The sequence below is a fragment of the Lagenorhynchus albirostris genome, chromosome 15, assembly GCF_949774975.1.
Source record: "Lagenorhynchus albirostris chromosome 15, mLagAlb1.1, whole genome shotgun sequence".
NCBI lineage: Eukaryota > Metazoa > Chordata > Mammalia > Artiodactyla > Delphinidae > Lagenorhynchus > Lagenorhynchus albirostris.
Genome location: NC_083109.1, coordinates 65,915,478 through 65,943,084, shown reverse-complemented (window position 1 = coordinate 65,943,084; position 27,607 = coordinate 65,915,478). Strand labels below are relative to the sequence as shown.

The 27,607-nt window shown below is 40.8% G+C and overlaps 2 protein-coding genes across 8 annotated transcripts in view; one reads left to right on the top strand and one right to left on the bottom strand.

Annotated features, from left to right (window-relative positions):
- Window positions 1-1,767: 1,767 nt before the first annotated feature.
- On the bottom strand, window positions 1,768-27,461 carry LYRM1 (LYR motif containing 1). Of its 7 annotated transcripts, XM_060124038.1 has the most exons (6): window positions 27,201-27,461; window positions 24,824-24,926; window positions 9,055-9,075; window positions 7,860-8,018; window positions 3,410-3,502; window positions 1,768-2,281 (listed from the first exon to the last, which is right to left on the bottom strand). In XM_060124038.1, the coding sequence occupies exons 4-6, from the start codon at window positions 8,016-8,018 to the stop codon at window positions 2,165-2,167; spliced, it is 369 nt and encodes a 122-aa protein (XP_059980021.1). In that variant the 5' UTR covers window positions 9,055-9,075; window positions 24,824-24,926; window positions 27,201-27,461; the 3' UTR covers window positions 1,768-2,164. The 7 variants fall into 7 exon arrangements, with proteins under 7 accessions (XP_059980021.1, XP_059980022.1, XP_059980019.1 ...); XM_060124039.1 differs by lacking the exon at window positions 24,824-24,926; XM_060124036.1 differs by lacking the exon at window positions 9,055-9,075 and having other exon boundaries at window positions 27,201-27,459.
- Window positions 27,150-27,607, top strand: part of DCUN1D3 (defective in cullin neddylation 1 domain containing 3) — a 34,118-nt gene continuing 33,660 nt past the window's right edge. The window contains exon 1 of the mRNA XM_060124029.1: window positions 27,150-27,330. The gene's annotated coding sequence lies outside the window, so the exon portion shown is untranslated. The remainder of the gene's footprint in view (window positions 27,331-27,607) is intronic.

Genomic DNA, 27,607 nt, shown 5'->3' with positions numbered 1-27,607 from the left:
TTAAGGTCATTTTCTGTTGGGGTCCATGTGTTAATTAATGTCTCTCCCCCTCACCCCCAGGAGAGAGCAGTAGGTTCTTCAGGAGTCCTGGTGAATTAGAGGCTGGGGCCCTGGGGCAGAGATGGCCAGAGATCAGCTCCGTGAGAAGCTGTAGGCCCTGCCCATAAATAGCTCAGCAGATGACATCAGACAAACCTTGTCGCCAAGCTAGTCCTTGCTCTTTAAAAATCTAGCTGTTGAGTAAATAGTTTTCAGTCCTTGTCAGCATTGGAAGAAAATTTCATTGAAAGAGGGGATGTAGGGGATACCTTTAAAAGACCAAAGAAGGAGATTTTATAGGGTTGGAGAGAAAATGAGAAGAAAAAATTATAAACAAATAGGTTTCATGGAAAGTTTGGCAGGAAATTATGTTTCTGTGTAATAGAATATGCATCTTTGCGAAGGAGGCTAGGCATATAAAATGCACATTTAGGGAAGATTCCTGGCACACAGAAGGTACTTAGAGGTTAGCTAGCATTAGATGGACTTCCATTTTGGAAGAGTCTGGGTAGGAAGGATGGTTTCTAACCCCTACAGCGTAAAACAAAAATTGCATATTCAAAATCACCTTGAATTACTTAGAAAGGGACAATGATGGAGACAGCAAGTCATGTTTCACTCAGTTCAGCACAGCCAGTTTTTCCTCCAAGAACAGGTCAGTGTTTCATTGACCACCAGATAAAGCCGTTGGCTTGAGTTCACAGGCCTTATATTGCTTTAGAAATACTTACCTTTAAACATCAGAACCACCTCTTGGTAGGGAAATGCTTCCACAATGAGATCAGATAGGAGAGTGACTGATGGAATAGCAGACTGATGTCTCCTCATTGAAGCGAGGCTGGGGTATGTGCTCACCGAACGGCCATGGAGGGGCCGACATGCCTGCCAGCACATGTACATTTCTCTCTCTCCATCAAAGGACTATAGCTGCATTTGTGTTAAATATGTACATGCTATATCTCTACTGACACAGTATGATATTTGCTCTCCATGTCACTGCCAAACCCTGTAATACTTACTTATCCTGAGCATGAAAAGGTATGTTCCTGCCCACAGGAACGGGTTTTGAAATTGAAATATACATATTTTAAATTAGAGAATCTGTGTGAATCCTAAATCTAGGTATGGGCAGGAAGTTATAAGCTGCTGCTTTTGAGGATCACAAGGCCATTCTGGAAAACAGCAGAGAGAGACCAAAATCGCTAGAGATTTTTCTTTATTGGTGATTACCCAGCCCCTTTGGAGGTAAGAGGGAAGGACGCTGACATACAAATGAACTGCCATGGGAATCTCACCTGTATCCACACATGCAGGGGTGTAAGTCCTTTATGTTTTGATCTCTACTTGTCCCATTTCAGTCTGGATATAATTTGAAAGCCAGCTTAGCTCTTGTACTTCCTAATTATGTTAATGTAAAATTCTCATAACGAATGCAGTATGAGTTTCTAGTGAGCCTTTCAGATCCTAAGTGTATCCAAAGTAATTATAGGCTTTAAGATAAACTAAACATATGCATTTACCTAAGACATGAACTTTTGTGTATGTGTCTGTCTGGGGCAGAGATGGGTCTCATATACAATTTCAGTGAAAAACCATGATTGATCCAATGATGCGCTTTTTAAGGGGAGTTGTTTATGTGGAAATTGGAAGTGTCAAAAGACAACAAAGCACACACAAAAAACCCACTTTTAAGCAAATCTATAACTTGAAAAAAAAAGCCTAAAAATATTCTGAGGGGTGGTATATAGTTTTATAGTAGCCATGAGAACTTCCAGCAACTGGCTAATTTCTTCATGTCAGCTGGCATGTGTGGTGATCGGCATTCCCTTGAAGAGCTTTGTCACCCTTCAGTCTTCTGCCCACAGGCCTTAGTCTTGTTTCCAGATGATGCTTCAGTGAGGATATAAGGTCCATGACCTCTAGGGTTAGTGCTGGCCACTCAGGCAGCAAGATCCTGACAAACTGGAGTGATGTGTGAGCACACGCCATGGGGTGAGTACCAGTATTTTGAAGGTTTTAAGAAGATATTTGGATTTTTGCTCCCAATCAAGAAGAGCTTTGTTGTCTGGTTTACATTTAAGACCTAGTTGGCTCATCATTCTCAGAAAAAAACTTTTTTTCTGGGTTAGGAAACTTCATCGTGAGACTTGAGATATACTGGTTTGGCAAATTTCCTCAATTTCTCCTGGCTTCGAAGTCCCCGGCCTCGTAGTGGGGTAAGGCCCATAGGAGGTAGATGAATCTGAATAATAATAATAATATTAAGAATTATATTCATTGCAGCAGCTTATATTCACTGAAGATTTACTAAGTACCATGCTCTCTGCTAAGTGCTAACTCTATACTGACTCATGATTCCTTATAGTCCTTATGCACATTAATCCTCAATATAATCTCATAGAGAATTATTATTCTGATATTCAGAGATGAGAAAATGGAGGTTCAGGTTAAATAACTTGCTCAAGATTATACACTAAGTGATAGAACCAGGATTTGAACCCAGATCTGTATGATTCCAAAGCTTGTGCTCTTCTTTGCCATATTTCCTGCATGGAGGAAAAAAACCACAGATCACACAGTGAGATGAGAGTCCAAAGAAGGTGAGGAAAAAAGTGTATACACAAAGATGTTCTTTGCATAGTGGAAAACTGGGACCAACATAAATGTCTAGTGAAAGGGTGGGTGCTGGTTAAATGATGGCATATGCTTACAATAGGATACAATGCATCCATTTTAAAAGATATCCAAAAGAGAGGAAGTAAAATAAATAGGCGATAAACAGTATGCCTAGGGTCCCATATACTTTAAGAAAATGTACGTACGTGAGTATAGAAAAAAAGACTAAAAGGATATATTACCAAACTGTTAGGCTGAGCAAATGCAATATAAAATTGCTGTTTTTGTAGGTCAAGAGTAGAATATTGGCAATTTCATATGGTCCAACTCAACAGTTATAGCGGTCACTTCCACAGGGTGAGAATTTTTGACAATTTTCACTTTCTACCTTATGCATTCCTTTAATATTTGAATTTTATTCTTTCATTAACAATAAACCTGTGTTTTACAATAAGGAAAATAAAAATATTTCCATAAAAAAGGTGAAAGTCAGAAGAGAAAGCTATGTAAATGTGAGCTGGCTTTCCCTTCCATATAAGGGAAAGTTGTTCAAGTAGGAGAAATCAGGCATTCATTGACATTTTAGTCTGTTGTGATGGGCTGGTGGCCACGCAAGGGTAGCTTATTTCCAACATGCCTGCTACAGTAGCTCTAGACTTCTCAGCAAACACTAGCCCTCTTGGTACACATTCTTGGAAATAACTGGGTTGACAAGGATAAGTACACACCACATGTTAACTGGAGTCACACTTACTGGCCTTGGATAAGGAATCTGGTAATGTAGTCCAATTTCAATCCTGGCTGTGCACTCGTCTATACACTGTTTAATCAGGTCTGTGTCTGTAAGCTATTAAAAGGGAAAAAATAGGTGAGATTGTTAGCATCTTTCCAATGCTACATAAAGTATAGGTACACATTTTCTTAAACTTTTTTCAGTTCATTAGCCACTAAATTAAATATTGGTAATTTAAAAAATCAAAAGCAATTTAGCATAAAATTTCCCGTGGATTTAACTTTTAAAAATTATTGAGGTAGATAATACAAGCACATGGTAAAAATAATTCAAATAATACAAAAGGATATAATGTAAAACAAAGTCTCCCTCTTCTTCCTGTCTCCCAGTTCCCCTTCTCAGAGACAACAATTATCAGAAGTTTCTTGTTTGTTCTTCCAGGGATATTCTATGCATATATAAGTATACCTCTGTAAACTTAGCATTTCTACTTATAAAAATGAAAGTTCTGAACCTTGCCTTTTCACTAACAACTTGAAGCTCCTTCTGTATTTACACCTACAGAGCTGCCCCATTCTTTTTAACAGCTGCACAAAATTCCAACATAAGGCTGTATTATAATTTAACCAATCTTCTACTGATGGACATTTAGGTTATTTCCAATCTTTTGCCATTATAAACAGTGGATCCCTCTAAAAATTTTTTTGGCTCACATGCAAATATATTTGAAAGATCATTTCCTAGAGAGAGAACTGATAGGTTAAAGGGTTCATGCTTTTTTAATTCTCACAGATATTCCCTGTAGATTCAAATTACCCTCTAAGAGGCTGTACCAATTTACATTCCTAAGAACAATCCATAAATTACATTCCCACCAACAATGAACAACAGTGCTTCTTCACATCCTCCCCTTGTTGATCAAGTTACTTTCAAGTAACCCAATTATCAGCAAGTGCTGTCTAGAAACCCCGAGTAAGATACTGGAGAATGATCCACCTTCTATTTTGAACTGTAAACTGTCTTGCTCATTAGCGAGGAAAAGAAATCACATTTGAAATTTCAAAACAGTTAAATTGTGGTAGTCCAATTTCAAGTAAAGGAATGAAAAGTTCATTCTGAAAAACAGAAAGCCAGGTAGGAGAAGGGGAGAAACCGTTTCATTCCGAGGATGGAAAATGAGTCAACACATGCCTCTGCTAAGAGTTTGTAAGTGGGCCTCAAAGCAGAGCTGGGATTGCATCAGCCCCAGATGACACCCACAGTGAAGTCTGGGCCATCGTGGCCTGGAAATTCCAAGGGCATTCTGTCCTATGGTACCTCTTGGAGTAAAGTTCCAGAAACTGCAACACATAGAAAGAACCACAGCTGAGTCCCTTGGGACAGAGGCTCAGCTTTCTGACCTCTGTATTTCTCAGAAGCTATTGCTCTGATGTCCACCTTGGGAGTAGATTTCCATGTTCTCATTTGCTCATTAGGATTTAGACCAATTAATGAGATACCTTTGGGTTATTATTAAGCACTTATAGCAAGTGAGGTTACAAGAGACTACTTATGTCTACGTGAGGGATTAGGAAGAAAGAAGCCCCTAATAAAGATGTGGTTAAGGGGGCTGAGGGCTCCTGGGGCTCCAGCTATCCGTTTGAACAAGTTGGGTTAGAGTTCTCCAAATCAGCCATTCAGAGGCTGCCTGCATGATTCTGCCATATCCACAACTACCTATACTAATATTAAACTTTTTCTTTAAATGGATTCTCTAAGCACAGTACTTGCAAAATTATCTGATACTGTTTTCTTTCTAATACATGGTAAAACAAGTATGTATTTTATTTTATTTATTTATTTATTTATTTATTTATTTATTTATTTGCGGTACACGGGCCTCTCACTGTTGCGGCCTCTCCCGTTGCGGAGCACAGGCTCCGGACGCGCAGGCCCAGCCGCCATGGCTCACGGGCCCAGCCGCTCCGCGGCATGTGGGATCTTCTCGGACCGGGGCACGAACCCGTGTCCCCTGCATCAGCAGGTGGACTCTCAACCACTGTGCCACCAGGGAAGTCCCAGTATTTTATAAGTTTATTTATTTTTGGCTGTGTTGGGTCTCCGTTGCTGCACACGGGCTTTCTCCAGTTGTGGCAAGCAGCAGCCACTCTTCGTTCAGGCATGCAGGCTTCTCATTGTGGTGGCTTCTCTTGTTGCGGCGCACAGGCTCTAGGCACGCGGGCTTCACCACTGGCAAATACACCACCTCCCTCTGGCTCACACCACATTGGGCCAATTCAAGCAGAGGCAAATGAAGGATTATTATTGCCTTAACTGAAAACCCAAAGGGTCTTGGGCAGTAGTTAGGTGAGTGAACATGCAAAGGTTTACTGGGCACATACTACTATGATATCCCCAGCACGAGACTAGACGCTGTGAGGTCATGGTCCCTGCCTTCAACTATCAAGGATATTACCTTGGCAGAACAACTCTGACGCAATGGTATATAATCAACAAGGGCAATGACTGCTACAGACTGCTATCTAGATTCCTATATAGCAGAGTAGATGGCCATCATGGGGTTGGGTGAGGGCAGAGAACTTGAGGAAGACTTCCTGGAGAAGATCAACTGAATCAAAGTATTTGTAAATGCTCAGTAATTTAGTGACAACCACAAGGCAGGGCCCATGAGATATATTAGAAAAGGATAAGAAACTGTCTATGTGCTCAAGGAATTGACAATCTGGTTAAGGAGACCATACCAACATAAATGAAACAAACAAGAAAAAAAAAAAGAGAATATCACCAACTAATTAGGAGTAGGTATAGCTCAGTGGTCTGCAAAATTTTTGATCATATACTTCTTTCAATAAAAAATTTCTGAGCCCAGAGAATTCCCTGGTGGGCCAGTGGTTAGGACTTGGCACTTTCACTGCTGTGGCCTGGGTTCAATCCCTGGTCAGGGAACTAAGATCCCATGAGCCACACAGTGTGGCCAAAAAAAAAAAATTTCTGAGCCCCATATGTGTATTTATAAGTTTATTAAATATATTAATAATTCCATTATAAACATATATATAATAGACATTTTTAAAAGAGCGATAAAAATAAATAGAAACAGCACTTACAATATTTTACTTTTATTCCTCAAAGGACTATTTCAGGACCTTGGGGGGTACATACACTCTGATGTGGTATGCATGGTCTATGGTAAGAGCAGAAAAAGTCCACAAGCAGGTTGGTATTAAAAGCAGGGAGACTTCAGGGATTATGAGAAGGGAAAGATATTGTAGATCGAGACGGTTTCTTGTGTAGCACTACCCCAATTGTAATTTTACATTTCTATCTAACTCTGAAACATCTTTCAGGGACCCTGTCTCGGTTTTGCTCAGTTATATCCCTGATGTCTAGTCTGGTGTTTGGAACATGGTAGACACTCAGCTACTTGCTGAATGAAAGAATGAGAGCAATGGGTCACAAAATAGTGGCAGGAGCTATGACAGAAATGGGAAAGCTGGGAAGGGGAGGTGTTCTTGTGGAAAGATGAGTTCTGCTTTGGGCTACTATGCTTGTGGTGAGTTCCTGCAGGTGGCTGATGACAGGTCAAGATATGGGATCTGGAACCATGGTGCCTGGGCCTCTCAGTGCAGAGGGCTGACCTTCAGAGGACGCTTACAGCTGGTAGGAGTGTGTGTGAAGAAGACAGGGCAGAAAAGGAGACTGAGATGGGGTCAGAGAGGGAAAAGTAAAGAGAGTAAATTGTCAGGAAGTTTCACGAAGTGAACAGTGACAGTGCTGAATCCATGAGATCAATGAGAAAGAGGCAAGAAAAGTCAGGAGCTGAAAGCCTCCTTCCATGCTTAGGGCCAGTCTTCCTAAGGAGCTGACAGCTAGATGCTTTATGGTTTGTCGAATCAAGCCTCTTGGAATGGTTTTTGGCTCCCTGGTGTCTGGGTTCAACTAGCAAATGGAGGCACTATTTTACCCAATTTTGAGGTCCCAAAGAGCAAAGTCTCTCTGCTAGCCAGAGGCTTGAGTTCAAAGCCAAGTTATGAAGGGAACCCCATCTTAAACCTATTCTCTTCCCTCTGAATGGGTTTATACTTGGAGGCTCTGAATAGCTTATGAATTGAAAAAAAAAACAAATTTAACTGCGCACCTCCTGTGGGAGTGGCTGACAACAGGCACAGCGTGTGAGGAACCTATCCTACCCTGGAAATTCTCACTGGCCTGACTCAGGTCACCTGGCTCATGGACTTCCTCTTCTGAAGATGCTGAGCCACTTACCCGCTGGACTGAGACCTGCCAAGAGTGAAGAGAGAAGCCTGGGTTGGGCAAGCCCGCTAGGCTGTGCCTCTGCCCCTTCCTGCTCCACACGCTGTCACTCTGACCTGTGCTGCTCAGTCCTCTCAACTTTAGGACAGAAAAGAAATGAACAAGCACCACAAGAAATTGCTCTCCTCCTTGCAGTCTCCAGCTAGAACCTACTTACATTTTTGTTTTTCTGAAACAGTGTTCTGGCTTCATTTAATATGTACTGTTTCTCTTTAATGGTGTCTTCCATCTGCCCTGATGCAGCCTGCCATTTCCTCGCAAGCCTGAAAATTCTGCGGTAGAGGCCAAGAACTTCTTGTCGTGTTGCCGTTGTCATCTTCCGACCCACCAAAATAGAAGAGGAAAAATTTGCATAAAAATTCAATTTGACAGTAGGCAGGGAGGCAGCTGTACATTTTTAAAAATCAAGCTCTTTAATTAGTCTAGAAATAACTGCTCTTTCTGAACAGATCTGTTTGCTAGCGTTGCCAGAACGGTGTTATTATGAATACCAGCGTCTCCGAGATGGCCTTGTACGTCATCCCATGGTTAAAGGTAGCTCAACCTTGCTGTTTGCCATGATGGCCACTTTTATGAACATGACAAAACCAAAATGCACATTTAGTGTTCTTTAAACCAGTATATTCTCCGCCAGAATATCTTAGGAATGATGCTTTTAGTGTATATTCTGGTAAAATTACATCACTAACCTGAGTGCATAGGAGAAGCCACATTTTGAATAACTGAATTTTCTAGTTAAGTGTGAACTTGAGTTTAATGCAGGGAGTGCAAACTCAAGTGCCTCTGGAGCCTGGCAGGTAACAAAATGAGGGAAACCGGCTGGGTGGGCACAGTGGCCAACTAGAGAAGATGTACCCCCTTGAAAGGGGACAGTTGCTACTCTGCCCCAGCCAGCTGCTGTCATGTAGAATTGAGGGCCTAAGGGTGCCAGATTTCCTGATAGCTTAACAATAGGTGGCAGTCGAGATTTTTAAAATATGAAACTTCAAAAAAGACAGTAATTCCTTATTTTTGAAAATGTGAGTACCAAACATAAAATGAATCTGCAGGCTCGATTCCACCCAGAGCTTGTCAGGTTGCAAACTGTTTTTTAGTTCATCATAACCTTGTCGAAAATATTTCTCAAAATTGTTGGTCTACTTCCTTGTCCACATAAGAACTGTATAGTAAGTACAACTGAAAATCTCTCTGATGACTGAAGATCTTGTGGCCCCTCCAGGATTTGACTGCAGGACTTCAACAGGACTGGGGGAAAAAGAGACTCCACTCTTGGAGGGCACACACAATGTAGTGTCAGCATCAGGACCTGGGGAAAGGAGCAGTGACCCAATAGGAGACTGAACCAGACCTACCTGCTTGTGTTGGAGGGTCTCCTGCAGAGGTGGGGGACAGCTGTGGCTCACCCCAAGGATAAGAACATTAGCAGCGGAAGTTCTGGGAAGTACTCCTTGGTGTGAGCCCTCCCAGAGTCCACCATTAGCCCCACCAAAGAGCCTGTAGGCTCCAGTGCTGGGTCTCCTCAGGCCAAACAACCAACAGGGAGGGAACTCAGCCCCACCCATCAGCAGACAAGCGGATTAAAGTTTTACTGAGCTCTGCCCACCAGAGCAACACCCAGCTGTATCCACCACTAGTCCCTCCCATCAGGAAGGTTGCACAAGCCTCTTAGATAGCCTCATCCACCAGAAGCAAGAAGATCTGCAATCCTGCAGCCTGGGGGATGTAAACCACATTCTCAGAAAGACAGACAAAATGAAAAGGCAGAGGACTATATACCAGATGAAGGAATAAGATAAAACCCCCAAAAAACAGCTAAATGAAGTGGAGATAGGCAACCTTCCAGAAAAAGAATTCAGAATAATGATAGTGAAGATGATCCAGGACCTCGGAAACAGAATGGAGGCAGAGATCCAGAAGATGCAGGAAATGTTTAACAAAGACCTAGAAGAATTAAAGAACAAACAAACAGAGATGAACATTACAATAATAAAAATTTTAAAAAATAGACTAGAAGGAATCAATAGCAGAACAGCTGAGGCAGAAGAACGAATAAGTGACCTGGAAGACAGAATGGTGGAATTCACTGACGCAGAACAGAATAAAGAAAAAAGAATTAAAAGAACTGAAGACAGCATAAGAGACCTCTGGGACAACATTAAACACACTAACATTAGCATTATAGAGGTCCCAGAAGGAAAAGAGAGAGGGAAAGGACCCGAGGAAATATTTGAAGAGATTATAGTTGAAAACTTCCCTAACATGGGAAAGGAAATAGCCACCCAAGTCCAGGAAGTACAGAGAGTCCCAGGCAGGATAAACCCAAGGAGAAACATGCCAAGACATGTAGTAATCAAATAGACAAAAATTAAAGAAAAATTATTAAAACAAGGGAAAAATGACAACATACAAGGGAACTCCCATAAGGTTAACAGCTGATTACTCAGACGAAACTCTACAAGCCAGAAGGGAGTGGCACGATATATTTAAAGTGATGAAAGGGAAGAACATACAACCAAGATTACTCTACAAGCAAGGATCTCATTCAGATTCAATGGAGAAATCAAAAGCTTTACAGACAAGCAAAAGCTAAGAGAATTCAGCACCACCAAACCAACTCTACAACAAATGCTAAAGGAACTTCTCTAAGTGGGAAACACAAGGGAAGAAAAGGACCTACAAAAAAAACCCTAAAACAATTAAGAAAGTGGTAATAGGAACATACATATTGATATTTACCTTACATGTGAATGGATTAAATGCTCCAACAAAAAGACACAGGCTGGGGATTCCCTGGTGGCGCTGTGGTTGAGAGTCCGCCTGCCAATGCAGGGGACACGGGTTCATGCCCCGGTCCGGGAAGATCCCACATGCCGCGGAGCGGCTGGGCCCGTGAGCCATGGCCGCTGAGCCTGTGCATCCGGAGCCTCTGCTCCGCAACGGGAGAGGCCACAACAGTGAGAGGCCTGCGTACCGCAAAAAAAAAAAAAAAGACACAGGCTCACTGATTGGGTACAAAAAGAAGACCCATATATATGCTGTCTACAAGTGACCCACTTCAGACCTAGGGAGACATACAGACTGAAAGTGAGGGGATGGAAAAAGATATTCCATGCAAATGGAAATCAAAGAAAGCTGGAGTAGCAATACTCATATCAGACAAAGTAGACTTTAAAATAAAGAGTCTTACAAGAGACAAGGAAGGACACTACATAATGATCAAGGGATCAATCCAAGAAGAAGATAAAACAATTATAGATACATACGCACCCAACATCGGAGCACCTCAATACGAGTGTTAACAGCCATAAAAGACGAAATCGACAGTAACACAATAGTGGGGGGCTTTAACACCTCACACCAATGGACAGATCATCCAGACAGAAAATTAATAAGGAAACAGAAGCTTTAAATGACACAATAGACCAGATAGATTTAATTGATACTTATAGGACATTCCATCCAAAAACAGCAGATAACATTTTCTTCTCAAGTGCACATGGAACATTCTCCAGGATAGATCACATTTTGGGTCACAAATCAAGTCTTGGTAAATTTAAGAAAATTGAAATCATATCAAGCATCTTTTCTGACCACAATGCTATGAGATTAGAAATAAATTACAGGGAAATAAAACGTAAAAAACACAAACACGTGGAGGCTAAACAATACATTATTAAATAACCAGGAGATCACTGAAGAAATCATAGAGGAAATCAAAACAATGCCTAGAGACAAATGACAACAAAGCACAATGATCCAAAACTTACGGGATGCAACAAAAGCAGTTCTAAGAGGAAAGTTTATAGCAGTACAATCCTACCTCAAGAAACAAGAAAAATCTCAAATAAACAATCTAACCTTACACCTAAAGGAACCAGAAAGTAAAACAAACAAAACCCAAAGTTAGTGGAAGGAAAGAAATTGTAAAGATCAGAGCAGAAATAAATGAAATAGAAGCAAAGAAAACAACAGCAAAGATCAATACAACTAAAAGCTGATTCTCTGAGAAAAAACACAAAATTGATAAACCTTTAGCCAGACTCATCAAGAAAATGAGGGAGAGGACTCAAATCAATAACATTAGAAATGAAAAAGGAGAAGTTACAATGGACACTGCAGAAATACAAAGCATCATAAGAGAGTACGACAAGCAACTCTATGCAAATAAAGTGGACAACCTGGAAGAAATGGACAAATTCTTAGAAAGGTATACCTTCCAAGAACGAACCAGGAAGAAATAGAAAAAATGAACAGACCAATCACAAGTAATGAAATTGAAACTGTGATTAAAAATCTCCCAACAAACAAAAGTCCAGGACCAGATGGCTTCACAGGTGAATTTTATCAAACATTTAGAGAAGACCTCACACCCATCCTTCTCAAACGCTTCCAAAAAACTGCAGAGGAAGGAACACTCCCAAACTCATTCTACAAGGCCACCATCACCCTGAGACCAAAACCAGTCAAAGATACTACAAAAAAAGAAAATTACAGACCAATATCACTGATGAATATAGATGCAAAAATCCTCAACAAAATGCTAGCAAACTGAATGCAACAACAATGATTAAAAGGATCATACACCATGATCAAGTGGGATTTATCCCAGGGATGCAAGGATTCTTCAATACATGCAAATCAATCAATGTGATACACCATATTAACAAACTGAAGAATAAAAACCACATGATCATCTCAATAGATGCAGAAAAAGCATTTGACAAAATTCAACACCGATTCATGATAAAAGTCTCCAGAAAGTGGGCACAGAGGGAACCTATCTCAACATAATAAAGGCCATATATGACAAACCCACAGCAACCATCATTCTCAATGGTGATAAACTGAAAGCATTTCCTCTAAGATCAGAAACAAGTCAAGGATGTCCACTATTATTCAACATAGTTTTGGAAGTCCCAGCCATGGCAATAAGAGAAGAAAAAGAAATAAAAGGAATATGAATTGGTAAAGAAGTAAAACTGTCACTGTTTGCAGATGACATGATACTATACATATATAATCTTAAAGATGCCACCAGAAAACTTCTAGAGCTAATCAATGAATTTGGTAAAGTTGCAGCATACAAACTTAATGCACAGAAATCTCTTGCATTCCTATACACTAACAATGAAAAATCAGAAAGAGAAATTAAGAAAATAATCCCATTCACCATTGCAACAAAAAGAATAAAATACCTAGGAATAAACCTACCTAAGGAGGCAAAAGACCTGTACTCAGGAAACTATAAGACATTGATGAAAGAAATCAAAGATGACACAAACAGATGAAGAGATATACCATGTTCTTGGACTGGAAGAATCAATATTGAGAAAATGAATATGCTACCCAAAGCAAACTAGGATTTCAATGCAATCCCTATGAAATTACCAGTGGCATTTTTTACAGAACTAGAACAAAAAATCTTAAAATTTGTGTGGAGACACAAAAGACCCTGAATAGACAAAGGAATCTTAAGGAAAAAAAACAGAGTTGTAGGAATCAGACTCCCTGACTTCAGACTATACTACAAAGCTACAGTCATCGAGACAATATGGTACTGGCACAAAAACAGAAATATAGAACAGGAACAGGATAGAAAGCCCAGAGATAAACCTATGCACCTGTGGTAAACTAATCTATGATGAAGGAGGCAAGGATATACAATGGAGAGAAGACAGTCTCTTCAATAAGTGGTGTTGGGAAAACTGGATGGCTACATGTAAAAGAATGAAATTAGAACAGTCCCTAACACCACACACAAAAATAAACTCAAAATGGATTAAAGAGTTAAATATAAGACCAGACGCTAAAAACTCTTAGAGGAAAACAGTCAGAACACTCTGACATAAATCATGGCAAGATCTTTTTTGACCCACCTCCTACAGTAATGAGAACAAAACCAAAAATAAACAAATGGGACCTAATGAATCTTAAAAGCTTTTGCACAGCAAAGGAAACTATAAACAATACAAAAAGACAACCCTCAGGATGGGAGAAAATATTTGCAAAGGATTAATCTCCAAAATATATAAACAGCTCATGCAGCTCAATATTAAAAATGCAAATAACCCAATCAAAAAATGGGCAGAAGACCTAAACAGACATTTCTCCAAAGAAGACATACAGATAGTCAAGAGGCACATGAAAAGCTGCTGAACATCGCTAATTATTAGGGAAATGCAAATCAAAACTATAATGAGGTATCACCTCACACTGGTTAGAATGGGCATCATTAGAAAATCTACAAACAACAAATGCTGGAGAGGATGTGGGAAAAGGGAACCCTCTTGAACTGTTGGTGGGAATGTAAATTGATACAGCCACTATGGAGAACAGTATGGAGGTTCCTTAGAAAACTAAAAATAGAATTACCATATGACCCAGCAATCCCACTACTGGGCATATACCTTGAGAAAACCATAATTCAAAAAGAGTCATGCACCACAATGTTCACTGCAGCACTATTTACAATAGGCAGGACATGGAAGAACCTAAGTGTCCATCAACAGATGAATGGATATGGCACATATACACAATGGAATATTACTCAGCTATAAAAAGAAACAAAATTGAATTATCTGTAGTGAGGTGGATGGACCTAGAGTCTGTCATACAGAGTGAAGTAAGTTAGAAAGAGAAAAACAAATACCATATGCTAACATATATATATGGAATCTAAAAAAAAAAAAAGGTTCTGAAGAGCATAGGGGCAGGACAGGAATAAAGATGCAGACGTAGAGAATGGACTTGAGGACACAGGGAGGGGGAAGGGTACGCTGGGATGAAGTGAGAGGGTGGCACTGATATATACACTACCAAATGTAAAATAGCTAGTGGGAAGCAGCTGCATAGTACAGGGAGATCAGCTTGGTGCTTTGTGACCACCTAGAGGGGTGGGATAGGGAGGGTGGGAGGGAGACACAAGAGGGAGGGGATATGGGGATACGTATAGCTGATTCACTGTGTTGTACAACAGAAACTAACACCACATTGTAAAGCAATTATACTCCAATAAAGATGTTAAAAAAATAAGGCAATAAATATAATATTTCACTTTCACATTTTTCAGTAAAAATAATTGTAGTTTCTTCAAAAAAAACCCCACTAAAAATAGAATTACCATATGACTCAACAATCCCACTACTGGGCATATACCCAGAGAAAACCATAATTCAAAAAGACACATGCACTCCAATGTTCACTGCAGCCCTATTTACAATAGCCAGGTCATGGAAGCAACCTAAATGTCCATCGACAGACAAATGGATAAAGAAGATGTCATACATATATACAATGGAATATTACTCAGCCATAAAAAGGAACGAAATTGGGTCATTTGTAGAGATGTGGATGGACCTAGAGACTGTGATATTGAGTGAAGTAAGTCAGAAAAAGAAAAACAAATGTTGTATATTAACGCATATATGTGGAATCCAGAAAAATAGTACAGATGAACCAGTTTGCAAGGCAGAAATAGAAACACATCTGTAGAGAACAAACGTGGATACCAAGGGGCGAAAGCAGCAGAGGAGGGTGGTGATGGTGGGATGAATTGGGAGATTGGGATTGACATCTATACACTAATACGTATAAAATGGATAACTAATAAGAACCTGCTGTATAAAAAAGATAAATAAAATTCAAAAAAAGAAAAAGTATGAACAGGCCAATTACCAGTAATGAAATTGAATCAGTAATTTAAAAATTCCCAGTAAACAAAAATCCAGGACCAGAGGGCTTCACAGGTGAAATCTACCAAACATTTACAGAAGAGTTAACACCTATCCTTCTCAAACTATTCCAAAAAATTCCACAGGAAGGAACACTTCTGAACTTATTCTATGAGGCCAGCATCACCCTGATATCAAAAACAGACAAAGATATCACAAAAAAAGATAATTACAGGCCGATGTCACTGATGAACGTAGATGCAAAAATCCTCAAAAAATTATTAGCAAACCGAATCCAACAAGACACCAAAAGGATCATACACCATGACTAAGTGGGATTTCAATATCTGCACATCAGTCAATGTGATACACCATGTCAACAAATTAAAAATCACAGGATCATCTCAATAGATGCAGAAAAAGCTTTTGACAAAATTCAACATGCATTTGGGACTTCCCTCGTGGTCCAGTGGTTAAGACTCCATGCTTCCACTGCAGGGGGCATGGGTTCGATCCCTGGTCAGGGAACTAACATCCTGCATGCTGCATGGCATGGCCAAAAAAAGTGAAAAAAATAAAATAAAATAAAATTCAACATCCATTTATGATAAAAACTCCCCAGAAAGTGAGCATAGAGGGGACATCCCTCAAAATAATAAGGGTCATATATGACAAACCCACGGGTAACATACTCAGTGATGAAAAGCAGAAAGCAGCCCACTCTCACCAATTTTTTAGTTCAACATAGTTTTGGAAGTCCTAGCCACAGCAATCAGAGAAGCAAAAGAAATAAAAGGAATCCAAATTGGAAAGGAAGAAGTACAACTGTCACTGTGTGCAGATGGCATGAAACCATACATAAAAGATTCTAAAGATGCCACCAGAAAACTACTGGAGCTCATCAATAAGTTCAGTAGTGTTGTGGGATACAAAATTAATATATAGAAATCTGTTGCACTTGTCTATACTAACAACAAACCATCAGAAAGAGAAATCAAGGAAACAATCCTATTTAGCATCATATCAAAAAGAATAAACTATCTCAGAATAAACCTACCAAGGAGGTAAAAGACCTGTACTCAGAAAACTATAAGGCACTGATAAAAGAAACTGAAGAGGATGCAAACAGATGAAAAGATATACCATGTTCTTGGATTGGAAGAATTAACATTGTTAAAATGACCATACTACCCAAGGCAATCTACAGATTCAGTGCAATCCCTGTCAAAATACCAATGGCATTTTTCACAGAACTAGAACAAATAATTTTAAAATCTGTATGGAAACACAAAAGACTCTGAATAACCAAAGCATCTTCAGAAAGAACAGAGCTGGAGGCTTCATGCTCCTTGACTTCAGACTATACTATCAAGCTACAGTTATCAAAATAGCATCATATATCATTTATAAAAATAAACTCAAAATGGATTAAAGACCTAAATATAGAACTGAAAACCATAACACTCTTAGGAGAAATCATAGGCAGAACAGTCTTTGACATAAATCGTAGCAAGTTTTTTTTGACTTGTCTTCTAAGACAAAGGAAACAAAAGCAAAACTAAACAAATGAGACCTAAGTAAACTAATAAGCTTTTTCACAGAAAAGGAAACCATTGACAAAATGAAAAGACAACCTACTGAATCGGAGAAAATGTTTGCAAATGATATGACCAATAAGGGGTTAACATGCAAAATATATAAACAGCTCATATAACTAAACATCAAAAAAACAACCTGATTAAAAAATGGGCAGAAGACCTGAATAGACATTTTTCCAAAGAAGGCACAGAGATGGCCAACAGTCACATGAAAAGATGCTCAACATCGCTAATCATCAGAGAGATGCAAATCAAAACCACGATATCACCTCACACCTGTCAGATGGCTATCATCAAAAAGAACATAAATAACAAATGTTGGCGAGGGTGTGGAGAAAAGGGAACTGTTGGTGGGAATGCAACTTGGTGCAGCTACTATGGAAAACAGTATGGAGGTTCCTCAAAAAACTAAAACTAGAATTACCATATGATCCAGCAATTCCACTCCTGGGGTACATATCTGAAAAAAAACACTAATTCAAAAAGATAAGTGCACCCAGTGTTCATAGCAGCATTATTTACAACAGACAAGATAGGGAAGCAACCTAAGTGTCCATCAACAGATGAATGGGTAAAGAAGATGTGATATATATATATATTATGTTGTACACCTGAAACTAATATAATGTTGTAAATCAAGTATATCTTGATTTTAAAAAAAGGAAATTCAGAGAAGATATGAAAAAAAATCCCACTACTAGAGGACTGTGATTAGTCAAATTTAGGAGAATGAATACTGTACTGCCCTTAACAAATTACCAGGCTGGGAAGACAAGGAAGACAGATTTAGCAAGTGAGTAGCAGGACCAGGCACTGGGACATCTCATTATGAGTCCTGGGCTTTCCTCAAACAGGTCATCTCTTGAGAAGTAGGCTGCTCATTGCCCTCTGAGAACAGACCCATTTCCAACCCAAGGGGCAGGGGTAATACATGGAGACTGCATGCTTTAGGGTGGTCCTGAGCTTATGAGAATTTAGGCAGCTAAAGAAAGCAGATGGGAGCTGGAAGGAGCTGTGTTTATCTAGAAATTCTAAGTAATTGCAAGGACTTCACCTTAGAGAGAATGTCTCTTTTGAGTATGATTGCACCTCTTACTTATCCTGACCCTGGTGACCTTTCTTAAGCAATGAGGAATGAACCAAGGCTTAACCATTGGATGAAAAGCTTGAAATCACTACTTCACCCAATTCAAAAGTTAAAAGGACATACCTGATATCCATTCTGATATCCATTATACCTCACAGGAAAAAATGCTTGAAAGGAATTCATACAAACCAGAAGAGATCATCACGCATTGTGGCTATAACTGTAATGAAAACTCGGATGAATTGATGATGTTCTTCCTGGTAAGGAAACAGGTTTCTGAGTTTCTGGCTCTCCCTAAAACTCCATGGTATCATATGAAAATACATGAGTCAGTTCCTGTGAGGAACAGAGTCTTCGACTAACCTCTATTAATGACTGCTTCACTTCCCTGTCATTAACAGACGAAACTTCCTTGACTGCATGACACTTAAGAAGGAAAGTGAAGGCAGTATGGCATATTAAAACAGCAGCAGCCTTCTCCAAAGTCTGACTTTCATTTCTTTGTTTTTACCACTGTCTGAACCACAGCTTCAAACTATAACTGATCACGTACCATAAGCTGATACATACGCCCTGCAAGTATGGTATTTAAGGTAACAAGCAGAACTAATAATTGGTATTTAACAAGACCATTTTCAAAGCCCTTTAACGTTTAAGTGTTTTGAAAACTAATCCTGAAAGGGAAATAAGTGATGTCTTCCTCTCCAACATCAGGTGACCCTGACTGTGTTTCAGTCCAAAAGATTTCCACAGTCTAAAGCTGTGTTCTCCACTATGTACTATTCGCAAGTGGTTGTTACAAAGCTTGTGATTCTAGAAACAAAATCAGCCATATAAATTTAAAAAATGTCACGAAGCTCTCTTCTTTTTGGTTTATATCTTTATTCCCAGGAAGCAACTTGTTTAGGAAACGTGACTTTTGCCTGAGAGTCTTCCTCCCTATGGTATGATGGCTTGAAACCAACATTTATTCCTCTAGAACTATCAATGACCTCTCGCTATTGATGGAAGGCCGAGTCAGCCCTTCTTCTTCTTCCCTAGTCTCAGGGGTTGACCTGATGCAGTGGGGTCTGCTGGGATTCTCCCATGGTCGACATCAGGAATATGAAATTGTTTAGAGGACCACAACTGAACTTCAGTCTCAACTGCCTGTGAAGTCAGTTCTTATAGAATTTTTACACTTAAGGTTTTCTAACTTTTATTCTGAGACTGATATTTCTTCAAATTCTGCTTTTCACTTCCTTAACCCTCAAATCCCAGAATGAGGAAAGATGAGAGATAGGAAGTGTGCCTGGGAGGAATTGTGACTGGAAACTGGGCTCTTTTCTTCAAATCGTATTTCATGCATAAACACAGTGCCAGGATAAAACTCATTACCAAGCACCTACCATGTGCAGCCTACCATTAAAAAAGGGCTGACAAATATTGCTGCTAGTCCATTTTGGCTTCAGGTCATAGTCAGAAGTTTCCCTTAAAGCAAGTGTCCCAAAGACTGGTTGGGGAGGTAATTTTTTGATGTACAAGAAAATATTTATTTTCTTAGTGTGATTCCCTTAATGTGTTTTAATAGCCCAACAAACACATGATTTAAAGTGATTTCTATTTTGTAGTGATATAGAGCTACCTTTAAACATATTACGGAAACTTTTAAGCTGGTTTAAAACATAGGTAGGACTTCCCTGGTGTCCAGTGCTTAAGGTTGTGCTCCCACTGCAGGGGCACGGGGTTCAATCCCTGGTCGGGGTAAGATCCGGCATGCTGCGCAGTGTGGCCAAAAAACAAAACAAAACAAAACAAAACAACATAGGTAAATAATAGCAGAAATTGTGATGTGGAGTCCCCAAAAACCTGAGTCTGGGAACTGTAGCTATAAGGCACCCTGCTGTGGTGTCTGTTCTGCTGAAACTTTCACTTAGAATGCCTGTCTTCTGCTGGCCACCTCAACTTGTAGACACCAGTTTATTCTCAGGCTTTTCTGGAGCACCTTTTTCTCTGCTTCTATCACATCCAGCTATTGTTCTTTTGCAGTTTCACTGTCTTTTTCTTCCCAGAGTCTCTGAATTCCTGGAGGGCAGGGACCGCATTTTGCTCATTAAAGGAATAATAATAAGGATAAGAATGATAATAATAACAGTAACAGCTACATTTATCTTGCACTTCCTCTGTGCTAGGCTTCCTAGGTACTTTACATACATATATTAACTCCCATAATCGGCACAGTTCTATAAGGTAAATACTACATTATCCTGTTTTACAAAGGAGGTACCTGATGCCAAAAGAGGTTAAGTAACTTGAGCAAGGTCACGTGGCGAGGAAGAGGTGGAGCCAGGATTCAAAACCAGATAGTGTGGAGTCAGAGCCCCAACTTTTAATCACTAAATAGGCTGCTCAATCTCAGTAAATGTGGTTGAATGTCTGCTGATTGCTTTAAAGAGCTTAGCCAGTTGTGACAATGGGAACTAAATTCTATTCCCTTCCTACAAAGAGCAAAAGACCAATCTTTCTGCACCCTGACTGAATTGCAATTACCCTTTTATAAGGTTTTCCATATACCATCTGCCCCTCCCCTGCAACTGTCCTTCCTCAGTAATGATGTTACACACCAGCACCTTTAGAGGAGGCTGTGCACTTAACTGGACTGCTGTGCTCTTCTGTTCCCTGCGGCAACCCTGTCCCTGACACTCCAAAGGAGCTGACATCACATAAGAGATACCAGCACTCATTACAGTGCTACTACCCTGCAGGTCTTACTCTTTCCTCCCAAGCAACTATCCATCCATCCAACATTTATTCAGTGCCCATGTGCCAGGCTAGGCATACAGTGATAAACATGCAGCCACGGTCCCTGTCCTCCTAGAGCTTATATCCTAGTGGCAGAGGCAGATGATATACAAGAAAAATTTTTGTATAATTTTGGTTATATGTGCTCTCAAGGAATGAAACAGTAATATGATATGAATGAGCAGAGGTGGGGGTTATTTTATTTTGGGTGGTCAGTGACATTTGAGCTGAGTCTTGAATGGTGTTCAGGAACCTATTAATGGGAAGAGTTCAGGGGAAGGTGATGCAGGAAGAAAGAACAGCAGGAACAAAGGCTATGAGGTGGGAACCAACCTCAGTGTTAATACAGTTGAGAGCTTATGGGGGAAGTGGGACCACAGGTGGACAGGATCCAGCACAGGCTGAGAGAGTAGGCCTTGGAAAGGAGTTTGATTTGTAGTCTAAGAGCAAAAGGAAGACATTGGTAGGTTTTAAGCAAGTAAGAGTATCATGGTCTGATTTACATTTTTAAAAACATGCTGGATTTCAAACTGTATCATAAGTACTTGTGATTCTACCAGTCTTGCAGATGGTGAAGAGTCTTGCCTAATGCTACTTAACTGACAGGAGAACTGGGATTAAGAGCCAAAAAAGCTGAATGATTATTTCCCTGACTGAAAGCTTTTCCCTGTTTTTATTTTGGAGTCAGTAATGGGGACTCCAAACAGGCAGTGATCAATTTCCTAGGGGAAAAAAAAAAAAAAGCACCACCCACTCACTCTTCCACTTGCTGTGGAGAATGAAAATACAGTGAAAGGGTCTATATACTTGGCATGTCTAGATCTAGTTTTGCAGGAGACCTACAGGAAGATTTGCCAGGACGAGGGGCTTTATCCACTTCACCCTTTTCCCCACCTTTGGAACAGTTTCTTTCACCTTTGGAAAGAGCATCACTGCATGAACACTTAGAAGTTTAAAAGCAGAGATGAAAATTCCCTTTCCTCAGATGAAATTTATAGAAGTATGACTCTGGTCTCAGGAATGTCAAAATTCCAAATGTTGCACTCCCATGAGGCTTTGCCTTCTACTGAAGAAAAAGTGTTGCAGTACAAACAAGGGACAGAAAAGGCAAGGGAAATTAACTGACTTTCAAACCCCAGGTGGAAGGCGACTCCATTCTTTCAAGATCTGTCCTTAGGTGTAAATTTATAAAATCATAACCAATGAATATAATGTAGTCAAATTTCTCTCCCAACTACTTTATGATTTTGGGGGAGGGTGATAATGAAACTCACCCAGTGAAATCCATTGTATGTGTTCACCATGTACCAGTGGTGACCTATCCCGTGTCCTGCTGCCCTATCTTCTTAGATCTGGGACTCCTTCTTTTTGCCAAATGGAAGGCCCCAACCTATACAACTGAAATATTCTTTTTTTGCTTAACTGCTGACTCTCATCCTTTGGCTTTCATCACTTTTCACGGGGTGCCTTCTTCACACTGGGTCAGCGTCCCTGCTCTGGTGTATACCCCTATCATAATGTTCATTCTACTCTACTGTAATTTTCTGTTGACTTATGGTTCTTCCTCCACTGTGTGTGTTTTGGGAGGGAGAGAGAGAAGCAGGTTGGGACCCTGTCTCATCCATTACACTCCTAGGCCTGGCCCAGAGTTGGAGCTTGAAATACATTTGTTAGAAGAAAAAATTTACCCACACAGAATAATCACCAGTAATTACCATTCTCATCCTGAGATATATGCAGTGGTATTTGCATCAGGTTTCGCAACAGAAGACCCTAGAGCATTAAAAATTACTAATTAACCCTCACAATGATGTTTTCAAGAGTGGCACTGTGGGTGTCAGGGTGAGAATTGAAGATTAAGTGTTATTTAGCGAGGCAGTCTTCTCACTTCCATCTAGGGCAGTATACACAGCTGTTACATAACCCTCGCTCTTAAGTTCTCTTAAGGCCACTTAGGGTTTGTCCACAGGACTGAAATGATATACTATATTTCCAGGAAGCTTAGAATCAAACATATAGAAAAATGAGTTTTTGATATTTTTTTTCTTAAAAACAATCCTTTGGGGGAATAAGGTCCATTGCAACCAAGTGATGAGGGTTCAAAACCAACCTAAAAAATGATAATTTAAAGCTTTTGTCATTTGGAAAACCTCCAGGGAACTGAAGCATTCTTATAATGTCAAAGCAAACAGATTTTCTTACCCCAGATAGCAGAATAGAGAATGACTACCTTGATTTTAGGCATTCAAAATTTTTCCACAGATGTAAAGGACAGGAGATATAATACAAACAATGAACTAATGGGCTCTGGAATGATCTGGGTTTGAATCCTGACTTCACCACATCAGGCAAGATATTAATCTTCCTGAGCTCGGCTTCTTAAAATGGGGAAACAACAGAACCTTCTTCAAAGAGTTGTTTTACGGATTGTTCATAATAATCCATGTAAATCACTTAGCATTGGAAGTTAACAAAGGCAAATGTTACCTGAAAAGGAGGAAATAAAGGAGGAACAGTGAGGCCTCTTTTATCTCTGCTAAACTTTGCTGCCTGCTGGTGAAATTATCGCTTTGTGGCAGTAATGGATTTTCCTAAAGCTGTTTCCCTCTGATCATTAATAATCCCTGCACAGTAAAGAGCTATTGTTCTTCAGTATGAGTAAATAACCCTGCCCAAGGCATCGCTTATCTTCAGACCACAGAGCAGACTTCTTACTGGAAATACAATGCAGGTGCCAACACCAAGGGCATGAGCAAGCTTCCCTTCCTATTTTTCTTCCTTTATCTCTTACTCCTTGCTTATCCTTCGGTGCACTTTTCTCCTAGACCCGTTATCCTTCCTTACTTTCTGATGCATTCCCATATCCTATACAGTATCATCTTACCTAAATTGAATAACCTTCAAGCTAAACCAAGTGCCCCCATCTCCCCACCCCACACACGCCCCATGGACTTGTTTCCTGACCTGGATTCAGTTTTTGGTTACTAGAATCCAAAAGGGGAAGTGTAATGCCACACACTGTTTTGTATATCTCAGGATATGCTTGTGTGGTGTACTTAATCATACGGCGGCTATTCTCTGAAACAGCATCTTTTTACACAGAAATTGACAATATGGTATGTCAGAGATACGGGTCAGGGAGGAAAGGGTATATCATATTTTTATCTAAAGGAAAATCAATTAGGTTAGGCCCCGTAACATGGGAAATCTTCAGAAGACAGGGAAAAACCAAAAATATTTATGTCTGAAAGATTTCTAAACTATCCCAAATAAGATCATGTAAGGCACATATATTCATCCTCAATATATCAGCACAGGAGCACATACAAGATCACACGTGTAAGGGGAACTCCAATCAGGCTCTTGTATCCAAGAGATGTACAGCAATTTGCCCCCTCAGGGATAGAAACTCCAAATGGAAACCAAGTTTCAGTCTCTCAATTCAAAAGAAATGGAAGCAACTGTTTCCTTATCATCATATTTTAAGAGACAAAGACAAGGGAAGGGTCAATAAGAGGTAGTGAGAACAAGTTACCAGAAGTAGGAGGTGTGTGTTTGGAGTGTTGTGTGTATGTGCTGGCAATGGGTGAAAACTTGGTCAATGCTTGAAGATCAATCCCAGTCATTCGTTCTTAACTACTCAGGATGTGAACCCTTCATAGGAACTAGGGAAGTCAAGAGAACACAAAACATTTAAATTAAAACATTCAAACCCCTTCTTTGTGATAATTTCCTAAGAAACTGGATTAAGAAACAGACAAAAGGGCTCTGGTTATAACATTAGATACACCTAACCCTTGATCCAACCATCTGCTGCACCGGGGGTCTCCGCCTTCACGACAGTTTCCAAGTACCCTCCACCGATTGAATAAGCAACTTTCCCCACCTGCAGAAGCACGGGAGCTCTTTACTAGACAAAGTTCCTTTAGAGTAGGAGCACTGACTGTCCATCTTTAGTGCGCAGAATGATTAGCAACCAGAGTACCTTCGAGTTTCTCCAGTCCAACAATGACCAACAGAATGTTCTTCAATGATGGAAATATTCTATATCTTCGCTGTCCAACAGGGTAGCCACCGGCACTGGACACCTGAAATACGGTTAGTACATCTGAGGAACTGCATTTAAAATTTTATTTCATTTAAATTTAAATAGCTACATGTAGCTTGTGGCTACATATGGCCAGCAGAGCTCTAGACCAAAAAATTGCAAATCAAATGCCCACAGGGGTTAGGCTAGTAGAAGGGAGAAGAATTTCATTGGCTCCAGCTGACTGTTGCTCTGTAGGAACCTCAAGTTGGTGTTGCCAGATTGTCTCATTTTTCAAATGAAGCCGAAAATCAGATTTTTAAATTTGGCAAGTAAATTTTAAAAAATAATTTCAATCAATCTGTGGGCCAAACTACATTTGTAGGCAATATCTGTCTTGCCAGTTTGTAATCTGTAATCTAGGCCGACCCCTAAACTCAAAGAAAAGGGTCTTATTCAAGGCCATTCTGTTGGTCAGTAGAGATGCAAGACTGAAACCCAGGCCTTCTGATTATTCTTCTGATACCCTTTCTAGAGTTTATGAAATCAACCATATCTAGTGGTGGAGGTGGCAGCAACAGCAGGGACAAATGCCCCTTTGTCAGAAGCTGTTGAAGTCCATGGTTGATACATTATGGACACAGTGTTCCTATATGTTGGGTTCATGGGCAAGGCTCTGAAATAGGAGTCAGCAGGGCACAAAGAAGAAATAGTTCACAGGGTAGTCAGACCTATAAACAATTAATAAGCAAAGTAAGGTTTGCTATAATGAACACAAATCACCTAAGCAGGAGTCCAAAAGCACTGACAGCTGGCAGAGGAAAGGAGAAAAGAGATCTGAGCCAGGCCTCTGAGGATGAGTCTTGATGATTACGATGGTGGGTCCCATTATTCAAGGATATTACGGGGCCTCCTTCTAGCTTGGAGGCTTTGTGTGTGTGAAGAGTCTCCTCTGCTGGCTTTTCCTTCTCTGGATCATCTCTACATGTAAAGAGCCCCAAGGGGTTTAGAGGTCTTCCTCTTTATCTGCACCCTCTTCTTAGGTGATCCAGGAATAAACTGCTACATCTATTCTCTCTCAGTTTTCCCTTGACTTGTATATTTAACTTCTCAACATCTTTACTTGGACCATTAATAGACTTATCAAAACTAGTATGTTCAAAATAATAGTAGTGCCTTCCAAACTATTTTCTCTGCGGAGTCATCCTTGGTTCCTTCCTTTCCCATACACTTCACATCCAATTTGGCAGCAAGTCCTGCAAGCTCGACTTTCAGAGTACATTCCAAATTTAATTCTCTCCATTTCCACCGTGAATACAACACTACTGTCACCTCCCCCTTGGCCCTACTGCAACAGCCTCCTAGCAGGTCTGACTACGTCTACCCTTCTCTACCCAGTAGCCAAGAATGATTTTCTAAAAATGTAAATCAGATCTGGTCACTCCTTCTTAAAACCCTCCATTTAAAAAACAGCTAAACCCTCACCTTGAGCTAAAAGGCTATGCTTGATCAGGCCCTGCCACTTCTCCATCACAGACCACTCTGGCTCTGGCTCTTTCCTTTCTACTGCAAGCACATGGCCTTCTCGCCATTTCCTTCCTCAGATCCCTTCCCGTTGGTTCATTTCTCCACCTAAAAGCTCATTCCCTAGCTTCCCTCTTTTCTCGGATTTCTGTAAACCCGGCCTCCTCTGAACAGACTTATCCGATTTAGAGTGGCCCTCCCCCCATCTTCTACCACTTCACCTGATACTACTACCTTTGGGGCATTTCTCACTTGCTGATATCTTACTGATTTACTTTTTAACTTTCTCCCGGACTCGAATAAACAGTCACGGAGCAACGCCTTTGGCGGACCGAGGGATTTAAGAAGCTGGTTCTCATTATCTTAGAAAATCTCACTATCGTGTAGGGGACTCGTCTGTGTCAACCTTCCTCAGCTGGACGCCTCTCGCCCCCGGATTTGCCCCTACTAATCTCCCATTTACATTCGGGAATCCAAAGGATTGAGAAGTCGCAGATGGGCCCCAAACCAGCATTTCAGCGTTCCTAAACCAGGGCTCCCCTTCCTGGTCCTCGAGCCGCTTCCCTTAGCAAGTTGCCGAGGCCAGCGGCGGTGACACCGAGCCGCCCTCGCGAGGCTGGTGGGGCGGGGGGGGGGGTCACACAGGCTCGTCTCCTAGCAACGTCGCACCCCGCCCACCCCACCCCATCCCTGCCCCTGGGGAGCCAACCCCTTCCCCCAGTCTCCCGCGCCAGGAGTCAGCGTCTCCATTCTCTACACTCACGCTGCATCAGTCCAGCCTTCCCCCACCCACAGAAGCCCGGCAGCCTACCGCAGGCTGGGAGGAGGCGGCGCCGGGAGCCCAGCTGAGCTGCGGCCGACTGAGCTCTGGCAGGTCCGGTGGGCCAGGCCGTACCAAACCACCGGACGGACCTCTGTGGGAGCATCATCCCAGGTCGAGGGTAGGCTCGAGCCTTCCTTAAACTTCAAACTCTAGACCACGCTCCGCCGTACAGCCACAATATATCCAAGTTCATCCTTTCCTTATTTTCCTTTTCTCCCTTTAGTTCTCCTCTCTCCCCCCATCCCAGCCAAAAATTGGTCCAGTCCATCTCCTCCTAGCTCTCCCTCCGCGTCGCTAGGTCTTTGCCCTTACTTGGCGACGGCTTCGTACGTCTTTGCGTACGTCGTGACGCAAACTGCCACTCTTTCCCTACCCGCCCTCCTCCTATTCCGCGT

Excerpts from the sequence above, each read along its gene's own strand:
- LYRM1 (XM_060124033.1), bottom strand. The coding sequence starts at position 9,264 with ATGGGTGGGGCTGAGTTCCCTCCCTGTTGGTTGTTTGGCCTGAGGAGA. Across the intron at positions 3,503-7,859 it reads TGTTTCAGAAAAACAAAAAT|CTTACAGACACAGACCTGAT; the intron begins GTAAGTAGGTTC and ends CCCTTTTAATAG. Across the intron at positions 2,282-3,409 it reads AGATTCCTTATCCAAGGCCA|ATTCATCTACCTCCTATGGG; the intron begins GTAAGTGTGACT and ends ATTATTATTCAG.